General features: G+C 43.2%; 1 protein-coding gene across 3 annotated transcripts in view; it reads right to left on the bottom strand.

Annotated features, from left to right (window-relative positions):
* lrp4 (low density lipoprotein receptor-related protein 4) overlaps positions 1-15,925 on the bottom strand; it is a 422,664-nt gene that overhangs the window by 128,207 nt on the left and 278,532 nt on the right. For all 3 annotated transcript variants that reach the window (XM_041197751.1, XM_041197752.1, XM_041197754.1), the window contains exons 4-5: positions 6,608-6,721; positions 5,899-6,015 (exon numbers count right to left, since the gene is read on the bottom strand). In XM_041197751.1, coding sequence (XP_041053685.1) covers positions 5,899-6,015; positions 6,608-6,721 — 231 coding nt within the window. The remainder of the gene's footprint in view (positions 1-5,898; positions 6,016-6,607; positions 6,722-15,925) is intronic.

The following is a 15,925-nucleotide window of genomic DNA, read 5'->3' as shown; positions in this document are numbered from 1 at the left end:
CTCCCTCATTCTTCTGAACTCCAGCGAATATAATCCTAATCGGCTCAATCTCTCCTCATATGTCAGTCCCGCCATACCAGGAATCAGTCGGGTAAACCTTCGCTGCACTCCCTCTATAGCAAGTACATCCTTCCTCAGATAAGGAGACCAAAACTGCACACAATATTCCAGGTGTGGTCTCACCAAGGCCCTGTACAATTGCAGCAAGACATCCCTGTTCCTGTACGCGAATCCTCTGGCTATGAAGGCCAACATACCATTTGCCTTCTTTACCGCCTGCTGCACCTGCATGCTTACCTTCAGCGACTGGTGTACAAGGACACCCAGGTCTCATTGCACATTCCCCTCTCTCAATTTATAGCCATTCAGATAATAATCTGCTTTCCTGTTTTTGCTACCAAAATGGATAACCTCACATTTATCCACATTATACTGCACCTGCCATGCACTTGCCCACTCACTCAGCTTGTCCAAATCACACTGAAGCACCTCTGCATCCTCCTCACAGCTCACCCTCCCACCCAGCTTTGTGTCATCTGCAAAGTTGGAGATATTACACTTAATTCCCTCATCTAAATCATTAATATATATTGTGAATAGCTGGGGTCCCAGCACCAATCCCTGCGGTACCCCACTAGTCACTGCCTGTCATTCGGAAAAAGACCCAACTTTTTGTTTCCCGTCTGCCAGCCAGTTTTCTATCCATCGCAATACACTACCCACAATCCCATGGGATTTAATTTTACACGCCAATCTCTTATGTGGGACTTTGTTTGAAAGCCTTCTGAAAGTCCAAATAAACCACATCCACTGGCTCCCCCTCATCAAATCTACTAATTACATCCTCAAAAATTTCCAGTAGATTTGTCAAGCATGATTTCCCTTTTGTAAATCCATGCTGACTCTGTCTGATTCTGCTGCTGTTTTCCACGTGCTCAGCTATTAAATCTTTTATAAAGGACTCTAGAATTTTCCCCACTACTGACGTCAGGCTGACTGGTCTATAATTCCCTGTTTTCTCTCTGCCTCCCTTTTTAAACAGTGAGGTTACATTAGCTACCCTCCAATCTGGAGGAACTGTTCCAGAGTCTATAGAATCTCGGAAGATGACCACCAAATGTATCCACTATTTCTAGGGCCACTTCCTTAAGTACTCTGGGATGTAGATTATCAGGCCCTGGGGATTTATCGGCCTTCAATCCCATTAATTTCCCCAACACCATTTCCCTACTAATACTGATTTCTTTAAGTTCCTCTCTCTCACTAAACCCTGTGTTCCCCAACGTTTTTGTTGTGTTATTAGTGTCCTCCTTTGTGAAGACAGAACCAAAGTATGTATTTAGTTGGTCAGCCATTTCTTTGTTCCCCATTATAAATTCCCCTGATTCTGACTGTAAGAGACCTACAATTGTCTTCACCAATCTTTTTCTCTTCACATACCTATAGAAACTTTTACAGTCAGTTTTTATGTTCCACGCAATATTACTCTGGTACTCTATCTTCCCCTTCTTAATCAATCCCTTGGTCCTCCTTTGCTGAATTCTAAACTGCTCCCAATCCCCACGTCTGTTGTTTTTTCTGGCCAATGTGTATGCCACTTCCTTGCATCTAATACTATCTCTAATTTCCCTTGTAAGCCATGGTTTGGCCACCTTTCCTGTTTTACTTTTGCGCCAGACAGGAATAAACAATTGTTGCAGTTCACCCATGCGCTCTTTGAACGTTTGCCATTGCCTATCCACCGACTCGAAGTGATGTTGGACTGTTGGCCAAAGCAGGAACCAATTGGATTTTTAGGACAATTGAACATCTCCATTGTTCTCATTGGATTTTATTGCTAACAGTGACCAAAACCAGAAAGTTATATATACTTCTGAGGGAGCCAGAGCCAAAGGATTCCAAATAATTAACAGCAAGGAATTATCACCTTCACTCAAAATTGCATGTAGTGCTTAGCCTACATATAAAAATTTATGACAGAGCCATGGGTAGTTTGGGTTAGGTCAATGTCCCACACCCAAGTCACCATGCATCAATGAATCTGAATAACTGATCAACTCTGCACTGTTGGCACCTTTTCCTCTTCCACCAAAACTTGCTGATCTTCACTGTATCAGGTAAATATGGATGACAGTGTCAGCATTTTCTCCTCCCGATGAATAAAACTAAGCAGAAAGGATGACTGTGCCAAATTGGAATCAAAGAACAGTTTGGCTACAGGCTGTTAATTTAAGTGCCAGATCTCTCACCAGGTACTTTTGTCAGTTTGCCAGTGTGAGGTTTGGCTAAGTCTTGTCCCAGATTGTATCAGCTTCAATAAGGAACAAGTGCAGATTCTGATGCTTATGATCTTCAAATTGCCCTAAATCCTGTTGATCAAAAGGATATGGTCTCTGCAAGCTGACATACACGTAAAAGGTGGGATTCCCTCATCTCATTCCAGCTGAGTGATCCCTTGTTTGACCTTTGTGATAGAACCAACAGAAACCACGGCCTACACAGTATATGATGCCCATTCCCATGGGGATGCTTTGTCTCTTGGTAAACTATTCCCCTTGCTGTTTCTTCTGCAATTGCTCCACCTGAATGGAGGGCTACTGGCTGTGCTCAACAGAGTGGGATCATGGTTGGACTGTATGGTCCTTCTTTAGCCAGAGAGTGGTGAATCTATGGAATTCATTGCCACTGAAGGCTGTGGAGGCCAGGTCATTGAGTGTATTTAAGACCAAGATAGATAGGTTCTTGATTGGTAAGGGGATCAAAGTTTACGGGGAGAAGTCGAGAGAATGGGGTTGAGAAACTTATCAGCCATGATTATGAATGGCGGAGCAGACTCGATGGGCTGAATGGCCTAATTTCTGCTCCTATGTCTTAAGGTCCCAAAATTACACAGGGATTTTACCAGACTCCTACAGGAAACCTCTAGAATTCACACAGAAGAAGAGGTGCCTCAATTATATTGGGACCCTACTATTTCTAGGAATCAGCTGGCTCTAATCCAAGAAGCAGAACTTCTGCCCCATATACTGATGGTCCAGAGAATGGAACTAGAAGTAAGCATTCCCAAAGTTGGAGATTTTGATCCTGAGGGCAATTGAGGTCTTGATACAGGAGTGGTAGCCATTACATCTAAAAGGCTTCCTCCAAGACGGAGGTGGGTCTTTCCAATGGAGTCCACATTCACAATGTTGCCTGAAGAAGAGTGGGACCAATAAAAGCAAGAGCAGAGTAGCCAGAACAATTCCACCGTGATTGGCTGGACTCATGCTGGAATGGGTCAGCCACCAAATTGCAATAATGGTGGCTAAATGCTTGGTTTAAGGAGGGTTTTACAATTGGAAAGGTGGAGAGAAGGAGAGGTTTAGGGAGGAAATTCCAAAGTCATGCTTTAAGGGGGGCTATACCACACACACGTGTTCTCATGTAAGCTCTTACCCTCCATGTGCACATTCTTTTGTGTCTCTGGTGTTCAACTGTTCCTATGCTTGTGGGTGAATTAAAAATTTCACAGGTCAATCTTGGCTATTTCATGGATTGCTTAGTTTATAATAGTTCAGAATTCAATTCCACTTATCAGCACTCTCTTCTCATACAGTATAAATTGTTGTTTCCCCTTATATTGGTATTCTTGCAAAGTGTCCTGATGAGTGCAAGATGAAAAGCTTCGACATGTCTCTTTTTTCAGTAAAGTTCAATATAAGACCCCCAATAGAAAATTAAGAAAGATTGGGATTTATAGAATGTCTTTTGTGGCAGGATTGTTGTATGAAGAGAGGTTGGGCCAACTAGGCCTGTATTCACTGGAGTTTAGAAGAATGAGAGGACATCTCTTTGAAACATACAAAATTCTGACAGGGCTGGACAGACTGGATGCAGGGATGATGTTTCCTCTGGCTGGGGGGTCTAGAACAAGGGGTCACAATCTCAGGACATGTGGTGGACCATTTAGGACTGAGATGAGCAGAAACTTCTTCACTCAGAGGGTGGCGAACCTGTGGAATTCTCTACCACAGAGGGCTGTGGAGGCCAAGTGACTGAATATATTTAAGAAGGAAACAGATAGATTTCTAGACTCTAAAGGCGTCAAGGGGTGTGGGGAGAGGGCAGGAGTATGGCATTGAGATAGAGGATCAGCCATGATCATATTGAATAGTGGAGCAGGCTCGAAGGGCCAAATGATCCACTCCTGCTCCTCAAGATGTTCCTAAAGCACTTTATGCCTAATGGCGTAATTTTGAAGTCTATTCACCATTGTAATGTATTGTACTGTAACCATTCCTATAAGATTAAGTATTATGCCCTAAGTGTCCAAGCAGACAGGCCAGCAGATGTGTTAGGTAAAGTGAAAATCAGGATCATTGGGATCCTCAGGATTGGGCGCATTGGACATATGACAGGTAGCATAAAATCCACACATTCATAGTATTTATAATGCTAACTGCCGGAAACTGTAATGTGAACTGCAAGTGCTTTGGATGTTCATCTAAATTAAGTGAAATTAGTTTAATTGTGACATACTATCTGCAATATTTATGGATAGCAGCAGTTCAGGAAGGCAGCTCACCATCACCCTCTCAAGGGAAATTCGGGATGGGCAATAAATGCTGGCCCAGCCAGCGAAGCCCGCATCTCACGATAGAATAAATAAAGTACTTTCCTTCATACATTTCTTTTTTCAGGGTTGGTTTCATAGTTGCAGATTCAGTCAAGATAAATTGGATTTTTTGCTGTACGCTATAAGTAGGTAAGTTTCAAATCAATCCAATGAGGGTGTTATTCTCACTTGTTACACAACAGCTCATTGTCTATGCCTTTATCTCCTAAAATCAAAGTAGCGCTTGATTTAGCTGAAAGCTGAAGATGTGATGGGTTTAGTTTTCTACTCTTTTTGATGCTCTCATTAGTCTGAACTACTCAGACAGTTACAAGCATTTAATATAGACTATTTCTGCTCTGCGTGCAGAAGCAGTTCTGCATTTTTTGATTCTTTTTGTCCACATGACACTTTGTCTAAAAGAGAACAGTTGTTATTATTCTTGACGTAATGTAAAGGTTGTCTTTAACAGAGGGAACCAAATAGGTTAACTTAATATGTTTCTCCTTGCCACCTGGAAGGGAAACTAAACAGGAACTAAAGTTGTGACTCAGCAGCAGAGAGAATTAACTGTCCAAGTCGAGCGTACCTGAATTGCCAGAAATTTTACAACCCCCAGTTTTTAAAGGCTCTCCCAAATTTTCATTGGGTGCAACGCAAAGTGTGAAAAATAATTTCCTGCTGCACCATCTTTTTTTGAGAAATTGCAGTGTGATCTGACTCTTCGCTTCGTACTTTCAATGCTTTGGCAAAATATAAGAAACCTTCACGATGAAAAAAAAGTCCTGACTATTTTGCGATGTTCATTGGAGGATGCTGTGATCTGGTTTACACAACACTGACTTCATTTTCTATTGGGAGCGAATGCGTCACTGTCAGTTTTCTTGTCTAACGGCTGCTTACTTTCTCAAAATATTGAAGAAAATTATGCACGATCCCATGTGAAATAGGAAGGAAAGAAATAAAGCCCAGTAAACAAGCATTTTGATCTTCAGTTGAAACACTGGGCCATTGAAAGCACTTTTGTACATACTTTGGTGCCACGACTTTTTGCCATTTAGTTTAAGGCTACAACTTGGAATTGGGCAGCATTATAGTGTCGTCTTCTTTTCAGGCAGTCCCTCAGGACTAAGGATGACTTGCAACCACTCCAGTTCAATGGGTTCTAAGGTGACTGATAAGTTCAGCGTGCGACCTGCACTTAGCCTCATGATGAAGCTACCACTGAATGACCAATACAATGGATTTAAAAATACACACTGCAATTACAGGCAGTGGCTCTTTAATCTCAAATTGATACTTACGACAGCCTTCTTCATCAGAACCATCTTTGCAATCTGTGTCTCCATCACAATACCAGTGCTCGGCAATGCAACTACCATCATTGCAGCGAAATTCTTTGTCAGAACATTTTCTCATGTCTACAATAGAAAAAACAGAAGACAGCAAAAATAAAATGCATCGTTTTGGGAAAAACAATGCTGATCAAAACTTGGCCAACGAATTTGTGGTCTACACAAAGAATAAACCAAAGGTTGCAATCACCTATCTCAGTTTGTGGGGAGGTGGTGGCACAGTGCTATTGCCACTTGACTAGTGTTCCAGAGACCCAGGGTAATGCTCTGGGGTTGAACCCCACCACAGCAAATGGTGAAATTCGCATTCAAGTTTTTAAAAAGTCTGACGATGACCATGAAACCATTGTTGATTGTTGTAAAAACCCATGTGGTCTAAAGAACTCTGAAATCTGCTGTCCTTACCTGGTCTGGCCTATATGTGGCTCCAGACCCACAGCAATGTGGTTGACTTTTAAATGCCCTCTAAATGAGGGCAATTAGGGATGGGCAATAAATGCTGGCCTAACAGGTGACACCCACATCCCATAAACGAGTGAAAAAAATTAGACAAAGGCTCTGCAAGGACCTGGCTGTGATTTGAAGTGATGTGTCTTGCACAGGAAACTTATCATTATGCTTATTATCACGGGTGGACCACAAGCGGTGCCACACTCACCGCACTGTTCATCACTGTTGTCTCCACAGTCATTGTCCCCATCGCAATGCCACAGACTCCGGATACAATAACCATTCTGGCAGTGGAACTCATCCTCCTCACACTCGCGAGGTGCTGAAATGCAAAACAGAAGCAGAATTGAACAACTATGATTGCGTCTGGCAGTAATTTTGTTTGCAGTAACGCAGAATTAACCATTTCATTTGAGGTTATTTCCTTTTTTTTCACACTTTATGATATTTCAATCTTTCTGGCTTCGCTTGATCATCAAATCCACATGCATCTTATTATAAATCTTACATCTGCCGATACAAAACTTGATGACTGTTGTTACATTTTTATCACTCGTTTTGTGTCCACTTTTTCCCACTGTAATTAATTGCATCCAAAATTAAAATGGGGCTTTTATTCTGATCATGTATCCAAACAACCAGGTTCCCACAAATCACTCAAATTTCTAAAGCACAGCATAAAAGTTTAAGCATGAAATAACCATTTCTTAATGATATGTTTAAATTAACCTTGAGTATTACTGAAAAATAGAGATGAGGTCAAAACTTTTTGTCTTGCACTCAACGGGACAGATGCAAGAATACCAAATTTCAAAGGGAACAACAATTTATACTGCATGAGAAAAGGGTGTTGATTGGTTGGCTTTCCTTTATTCCCTTCGAAATCTGATATTCTTGCATCTGTCCTGATGAGTGCCAGATGGAAACCTCTGACAGCATGTCTCTTTTTTCAACAATATTTAAGTTCTGTACGACCAAGTGACTGTTTAAATTTATCTACTGAGTTGTCTTTTTGAGCCCATTAATTAATTTGTCGAAGCAAGTTTTTTCTTGAAGTTCTTGGTCTCTCTGACAAGGATGATTCTGGTCTTTCTGTTCAGATCTGGGATGCTGGAGTTGAATTTGGAAGGTACAGTCTGAGTACATACAGTATACCTGACTTCCCTGGGTGCATCAAACAGCTTCCAACTGCCCTAATGGAATATTTTTATTCAGCATCTATCAGTTTCTGCTCAAATTAGCTGAAGAACAGCTGGAGGAATACATTTCACAATCTTTATTCAGGTAAAATTTAAGCTGAACAATTTTTTTTAAAGCAGGGAGGCTGTGCATGTGAATGTGTGTGAGAGAGAATAGCTGCGGTTTACTGTTTGCTTGTAGGTTTTTTCTCATGTTATATAAAGGGTCAAGGATGGAAGCATTCTAATAGTTAACAGCTGCCAGGCACTGGGAACATGAAAACAGGTGAAGTATTTTTCCTCATTTAATTTGTTATTCAAATAAAAGACAATTGAATTGAATTTTAAGAACTCCAGTCAGCACCTGTATTTTCTCAGCTGTTGGAAATTAAGGTGGGATGGAATTTCCTGTGGTGAGTCTGGTGGCCAGTTGGGTGGGGGGTGCGCTCATTTGGGCAGGGGGGTGGGTAGGAGTGGTGAATGGGGACGCTGCTGTCTTCCCAACACCCCCCACCATCCCAGTTAATCAATGGTGGGAAGGCTTGTGGACAGACCTTCTCGCCCCACTGCCAATTGAGGCCCTAAGGTGAGCAATTCATGCCCACCTAAGGGCCTCATCCCACTGCCGCTGGTATTAACCATGTCGAATACACAGCAAACAAACCCATGCGAGTGGGGAGAGTAGGCGAGGCTGGTCTGTGGTTCATAGGTACTCAGTGCTTGATGAAAGAGCCCAACATCGGGAATGGGGAGGTCCACCAAGAGCCACGCCCGGCCCTTGCAGTCGCCTCTCCTCCCGCAAATCCCATCCTGCCATCACTTACCTCTAGCCTAGGATCCAGCGACGATCCTAGGCCTCGGGTGGATGTCGCACCAGGGACAGCTGCTGGCCCCTCGATGGTGCGGCTGTTGAATAGAGCGGCCGGCCTCTGATTGGGCGGCTGCTCCCGATGGGAGGGACACCCGCCGCCAGGGGAAGGCTCGCTGCTGGCCTGTCAAGCGCCTGAGTGGGACAACACGCGACGGGCCTTCCTGAACGTGGGGCTCCCGCCGGCTCTCCAGCTGGCGGCCGAGACCATCATCCGCTTCCACACGTTTCCGCCCAGAGAGAGAAATGCACTGACATAGTTGCACCTCCAGGCACCAAGAGAACACGTCACATTTACAGGGACCCTTTAGAAAGTCACAAACCTGTGGTACCACAAGGTACCCTTCCAAACTGTAATGTCAGGTCCATGATTGGCTCCTTTCTGCACGGGTGAGAGAGATCAGGAACACAGTGTGACCCAAACTGGGTACCCAACACCCAGTTGTGCCAACCTTCAAGCAGACCTTCCACATTTCTAGCAAAATTCAGGCTCCTGCTTCATTGGGATGATAGATAGATCAAAGGACCCTCTCTGCTGACAAACTTTAACAGTCCTATCAAATTCCAGGACTTCCGCCCCATTTGTGTCTAGCCTCAGGACCATTTTCCGGCATTACAGGTCACTAGCATCATCTCCTAGTGCTCGCACAGTGCAGGCTGCCCCCAAGTATTGCTAAACCCATGTCCAAACCCAAATACAGGTAAATGCTACCTATCTACCTCCAAGTAATGTACCTTGCAAAACCTTCAGTTTACCTCAGTCTTCTCAGGTTTTATTATGCTACCAGATTAGAAATAAGTAGCTCAATTACGTGCATAAACAACTAAAATCCACTCATTTACAATTTTCATTGAACGATGGACAAGTTGCGAAATTCAATCCCCAAAGCACCAGCAAAAACTGCAGAACGGATTTGAATTAAAATAGAATTTGGCTTCCTCAGCCACTGTAACTCAGTGGCCCTGATGTTATCCCCTACATGACATAATAAACACAATCACTATAAAACGGCAAATCCCCTGACACCCATGAGCAACCCAGCAGGTGGTCAACTAGCATTTTTTTTTTGCATTCATTCATGGAATGTGGGCATCGCTGGCAAGGTAAGCATTTATTGCCCATCCCTAACTGCCCTTGAGATGGTGGTGGTGAGCCAGCTGCAGGTGGTGATGTTCCTACGTGTCCGCTGCCCTTGCCCTTCTAGGTGGTAGAAGTAGTGGGTTTGGAAGGCGCTAGCGAAGGAGACTTGGCAGGTTGCTGCAGTGCATCTTGTAGGTGGTACATGCCAAAGACACAGTCCACCAGTGGTGAATGGAGTGAATATTTAAGGTGGTGTTTTAGGACATCAACCAAGTGGGCCGCTTTGTTGTGGGTTTGGGAGATGTTGTCTTGAGTGTTGTTGGAGCTGCACTCATCCAGCCAAGTGGGGAGTATTCCACCATATTCCTGACTTGTGCCTTTTAGATGGTGCACAAGGTTTGGGGAGTCAGGAGTGAGTTACTCTCCACAGAATTCCCAGTCTCTGACCTGCTTTTGTAGTCGTAGTGTTTAAATGCTGATCCAATACTGTTTACGCTCAATGATAACCCTTAAGCAGGGAGTCAGTGATCGTAATGCTGTTGAATGACAAGAAGAGATGGTTAGATTATGTCTCATTGTTATCTAGGTCTTGCTGCATATGGGCATTATCTGAAGAGTTGGAAATGGAAGCAAACACTGTGCAATCATCCATGAACATTCTCAATTCTGACTTATGTTGGAGGGAAGGTCATTGATGAAGCAGCTGAAGATGGTTGGGCCTAGGACACCACCCGGAGGAACTCCTGTAGTGATGTCCTGAGGCAGAGATGATTGGCCTCCAACAACCACAACCATCTTCTTTTGTGCTAAGTATGACTCTAACCAGTGGAGAGTTTTGCCCCCTGAATCCCATTGACTAGCACTTTACTGAGGCTCCTTGATGCACGTACAAATGCTGCCTTGATGGTAAGGAAAACCATTCTCACCTCTCCTCTTGAGTTCAGCTCTTTGGTCCATGTTTGGATCTAGGCTGTAATGAATTCTGGAACTGAGTAGCTGAAAAGCAGGTTACTGCTGCTTGAGAGCACTGTCAACAACACCTCACTGATAATCTTTTAAATCTTTTAAATAACACCTCACTGATAATGGGGTGATAATTGGCTGGATTAAATTGACCTGCTTTTTACAAACAGGGCACACCTGGTCAATTTTCCTCTTTGTTGGAGAGATGCCAGTATTGTAGTGGTACTGGAACAGTTTAGCTAGAGTCATAGCTAGATCTCGTAATATTAATGATCTTGCATCTTTGTGCATTTGGCAACTTTTGCCATTGTAAATTTGCACATATGTACGAACAATTGAAACTGCTGATATAGATTTGTCAAACTGAAGTACACCCTCCCAATAGCGGAGCCAATGCAATGTCAACACTGGTGGAAATCCAGCTGCAGCATGACAAGCTTACAAAGTAGTTTCCATTATAAATACGAACAAACAGGACATAGAATTTTTGGTAGAAATGTATAAAATGAATAATAGAACACTTGAATTAAAAAGTAGCTTGAATTATGTTTGATGTCTTCATCCAATCATTCCTCTGCTTTAATCCCATTTCACCCTGAAGACTACACTAGGGTCTATGTACAAAATCTTGGGAGATTAGCCAGTAATCTATTAAATATCTTAGGTCTGTCCACACCCCAGTGCTAGCCTCCTCCATTATAAATTCTCTGTCCACATACATTAGGCAAACTGCCTATGTAAACATAATGCACGTCAATTACATCCTCTGCCACTGGTGGGTGAGTCACGTTATAGTGTGATAATTTTATGCAGGCAGTTTATGGTATAAATACGGATATAGGAATTTATAAAAGAAATTGAGGGGATTGAGTTCCATCTACATGCGCTGCACCAATTATACCTCAGCCACTAGCCCCACTTTACCTTCAGACACATTTGTTTCTGTTTCCTCATGTGCAACAGCCATGGGAGACTGACTACTGTATAATAAAAGGAAATGTAGAAAATTTTATCTTCATTCCTGAGTTGAAATCATCTGCAGAAGAACAATAGCCGTATTGTCCTGCATTGACTTTTGGATTGGGAAGCCAGTTATCCCTAGGGGTGTGCTGAGTTACACTTCTATACAAAGCCACATTTGGCATTAACTGTGCAGGGCCAGGTGACCATATTTGCATTGCTAAAACAGGGTCCTTATTCCAAAATTTTCACAATGCCACTGGGTGAAGAGAACTTAATTGAGTGCTTGTTTATACAGAGTGCAGCTGGGGATTAGATATCTCTCTGTACTGCAGTGCAAATGTTTACCATAACACTGTGATGCTCGACTACCTTTCAGATAGTAGATTACACAATATTTATGGTTTTTCTCATCTGAAGAATATAAAGAATTTTTACATGAGACACTGCCTCATTCTAATGTAGTTAAAGTTTTTTGTTCTTCAGTAAATTGTAGTTTTGTAACTACTAACAATTCCACTTTTGTATCATTCAAAATCCATTAAGATCTGCATTGTCTCAATGTTTGACTCCGATGGTGAAACTGCCAGGTTTGTTTAAAAAGACAGGGTTGTTAAATGGAACCCAAGGCAGATGGTGAAGTACGAATCTAGACACAAATCCTTTTCTTGATAGTTGGTTTATTTACAGAATGCAGCATTAAATATCTCAGCCTCCTACTTACTAAGTCCCCCCACCCCAGTGTCCCAGCATTCTTTTCTCATATATGCTCAAGATACTTAATCGATCAATTCCCTCCACCTGTGTATCCTTAACCTTAACAAAACAGTTAACAAAATATTATCAAGGTGATCACTGCCTGTGTATATACTAAAATTCACAATTAAATGTGAACTTAACTATCCAAAATAAACCTTTTTTTAATTCTTTCATGGGATGTGGGCTTCGCTGGCTGGGCCAGCATTTATTGCCCATCTCTAATTGCCCTTGAGAAGGTGGTGTTGAGCTGCCTTCTTGGACCGCTGCAGTCCATGTGGTGTAAGAAGACCCATAGTGCTTTTAGGAAGGGAGTTCCAAGGTTTTGACCCAGTGACAGTGAAGGAACAGTGATATAGTTCCAAGTCAGGATGGTATGTGGCTTTGAAGGGAACTTTCAGGTGATGGGGTTCCCATGCATCAGCTGCCCTTGTCTTTCTAGGAGGTACAGGTCACTGGTTTCGAAGTTGCTGGTGAAGAAGGCTTGGTGAGTTTCTGCAGTGCATCTTGTAGATGGTATACACTGCTGCTATTGTGCATCAGTGGTGGAGGGAGTGGATGTTGAAGCTGGTGAATGGAGTGCCAATCAAGCGAACTGCTTTGCCCTGGATGGTGTCAAGCTTCCTAAGTGTTGTTGGAGTTGCCATCATCCAGGCAATTGGAGAGTATTCCATCACCCTCCTGACTTGTGCCTTGTAGATGTTGGACAGGATTTGGGGAGTCAGGAGGTGAGTTACTCTCTGTAGAATAGCCAGTCTCTGACTTGCTCTTGTAGCCATAGTGTTTATATGGCTGGTCCAGTTCAGTTTCTGGTCAATGGTAACCCAGGATGCTGATAATGGGGGATTCAGTATGGTAATGCCATTGAATGTCGTGGGGAGATGGTCATTGCCTGGCACTTGTATGGCACAAAAATTACTTGCCACTTATCAGCCTAAGCCTGGATATTGTCCAGGTCTTGCTGCATTTGGACATGGACTGCTTCAGTATCTGAGGAGTCGCGAATGGTGCTGAACATTGTGCAATCATCCCCACTTCTGACCTTATGATGGAAGGAAGGTCATTGATGAAGCAGCTGAAGATGGTTGGGCCAAGGACACTACCCTGAGGAACTCCTGCAGTGATGTCCTAGAGCTGAGAGGCATGTCCTCTAGCAACCATAACTATCTTCCTTTGTGCTGGGTATGGCTCCAAACAGTGGAGAGTTTTCCCCGTGATTCGCATTGACTCCAGTTTTGCTCGGGCTCCTTGATGCCACATTCAGTCAAATGCTACCCCCAATGTCAAGGGCAGTCAGTCTCACCTCACCTCTGGAGTTCAGCTCTTATGATCAGTGGACGCTGGAGATTGTTTCCATTGGTCGGGGAATCTAAACACGAGGGCACGGTTTCAGGATAAGGGGCCGATCATTTAGGGCTGAGACGAGGAGCGATTCAAAGGGTTGTGTATCTTTTGAATTCTCGACACCAGAGGATTGTGGATGCCCCATTGTTGAATACATTTAAGACTGGGATAGACAGATGTTTGGTCTTTCAGTGACCACCTGCCTAATGAAGGAAAGTCTTTTCAGGCACTCTTTCTCTACCTTGTTCAGTTATGACATTCTGTATCCCTGTCTCCATCAGCTTCTTCTTTGATATTCCCTAGGTCAGTGCTGTTGATGTTGCCCCCATCCCCCACCACCACACCACCGATCTGGCACCTTAAATGGCAATTCCAGCAAACGCCCCCCCACTCCACCATTTTCCCATCTGTACTGCAGCCAACTAACTAAAAACAGGGCAGCCGAAGGCCAAAGTCAGTTCACCAACGGCTCTCTAATAACAAAACTTTCCAAATTCAGCTTAAATAGCCAATACATGGATCCAAAGCTCCCCAGCAACTATCATCCTGTGACATACCTTGACAAAGACGAGGGCATGTTTTAAAATATTCTTGCTGCACTCTACTTCTTGATTGTTCCTGCTGTGTGTTGTGAAGTGGGCTTAAGAATGATGGGATCAAATACACCCCCCCCCACCACCGGAGTTTCCCAAAAGGGGTATTAATAATAGCGCAGTACCCCAACTTTAATAGTGTTCACATTTTAGGGGGCCCTAAAGAGGGCCTCAACCAACATGACAGCTGCCACATTTTTCCAGTGTGGGATGTTCCACTGTGTAGCTGGTTTGTTAAATACCCATTTAGAGTCCACAAACTGGGCAAAACAACTTTCTTACCTGCTTTGCCTGTCATCACACAATAAATCAACATCTCAACTGGGTTTATTCCATCCCTACAGTGACTCACAATATCAGCCTGATAGATGAAGCAGTTTACAATACTCTCCATGGTGATGCAGCAATAAAAGACATTTGTGAGACATTGACCTGTTCCTTGTTGCTGCTCATGCTGCCCCTTAAGCTTTTTTTCCCTTCGGTACCATTGATGCATTTGCCACATTAATACACCCTTGACTGGAATTATTCTCTCTGAGGTTTACTTGTCATAGTTCTATATTGCTTATAATATGTCATTTCTTTGAAGTGAACTAGCTTCATGATGTGTGTCATGGATGCCAAGCAGACGAACGAGAGAGTGCTTGAGAAAGCTGGCGTTAAGGGGAACCTGTCTGAGGCCGTGACATCAAGCAAGCTCACATACTTGGGACATCTGGAGGGGAGTGTTTGAAAAAAGAGGTAATGCAAGGCAAAGCACCTAGAAAACCTGCCCAAGGAAGAATGAAAATGGCATGGGATGATATGAGAACATGGACTGGTCTCTTTACGGGTCAGGGCAGCGGAGAATAGAAGTCGATAGAGAAAGGTTGTTCACAGTGCGGTCAACGCACAGAATGAGGACAGGTGAAAGACAGACATTCAACCCATTTCAAGTCAAAGTGGCTGATATTTAAAGCCAGGATATGCACTACACCGATGCTCCATTGCGATCGGATAAGGGTTCATTCTGGATGCGCATTTGGAACTCTTAACAATTACAGAGAAACTCTTAATCATCCACAATCTAATGGTTGCTTGGTCACGAAAACCTATTTCAACAAGGTATTGCTTACCATGGTTTGCTAGTTGCTAGGTAGCAGACTTCAGAAGGGAGATAAATAACTGCTGGTGACTCATGTGTCAGTGATAAATTTTCCCTACAGTCAGAGAGAGGAATGTGTATCCTTGAAGTACTCAGCATTACCAGCCGCGAAGGGAGTTAAATTTATGATCACAGGAATACAGGTTGTTCTTAAGTGCATTTAAACAGACAGATTAATAGATTGCTTTCAGAGATAGTCTAACATAACAGGTTACATTTTCCAACCAAAAGTAGTAGCGAGCTGTGATTTAGAAGATCTAAGTTGTGACCCATATTTTGCAACTTGCGTGAGCTGCAATAGAGCTTTTTATAATTCGAAGGTGAATCAATGAGAATTACCTCCAAAGTAGAGAGCTTTGCATGAAAACTGTTTAATAAAGCTTCATCATTCTGAACCAATCGTTAACCACAATGATAATAAGATCATAAGAGCACAAGAAATAGCAGCAGGAGGAGGCCATTCAGCCCCTCGAGCCTGCTCCACCATTCAATAAGATCAGAGCTGATCTGATTATGGCCTTAACTCCACCTTCCTACCCCCCCTCAGAACCCTTGACTCCCTTGTAGATCAAAAACCTGCCTTAACTCTGCCTTGAATGTATTCAATGGCTCAGCCTCCACTGCTCTCTGTGGAAGACA

Source organism: Carcharodon carcharias, chromosome 10, assembly GCF_017639515.1.
Source record: "Carcharodon carcharias isolate sCarCar2 chromosome 10, sCarCar2.pri, whole genome shotgun sequence".
Taxonomy (NCBI): Eukaryota; Metazoa; Chordata; class Chondrichthyes; order Lamniformes; family Lamnidae; genus Carcharodon; species Carcharodon carcharias.
Note: the sequence above shows the minus strand (reverse complement) of the source record. Positions and strands in the feature narration are given on the sequence as shown.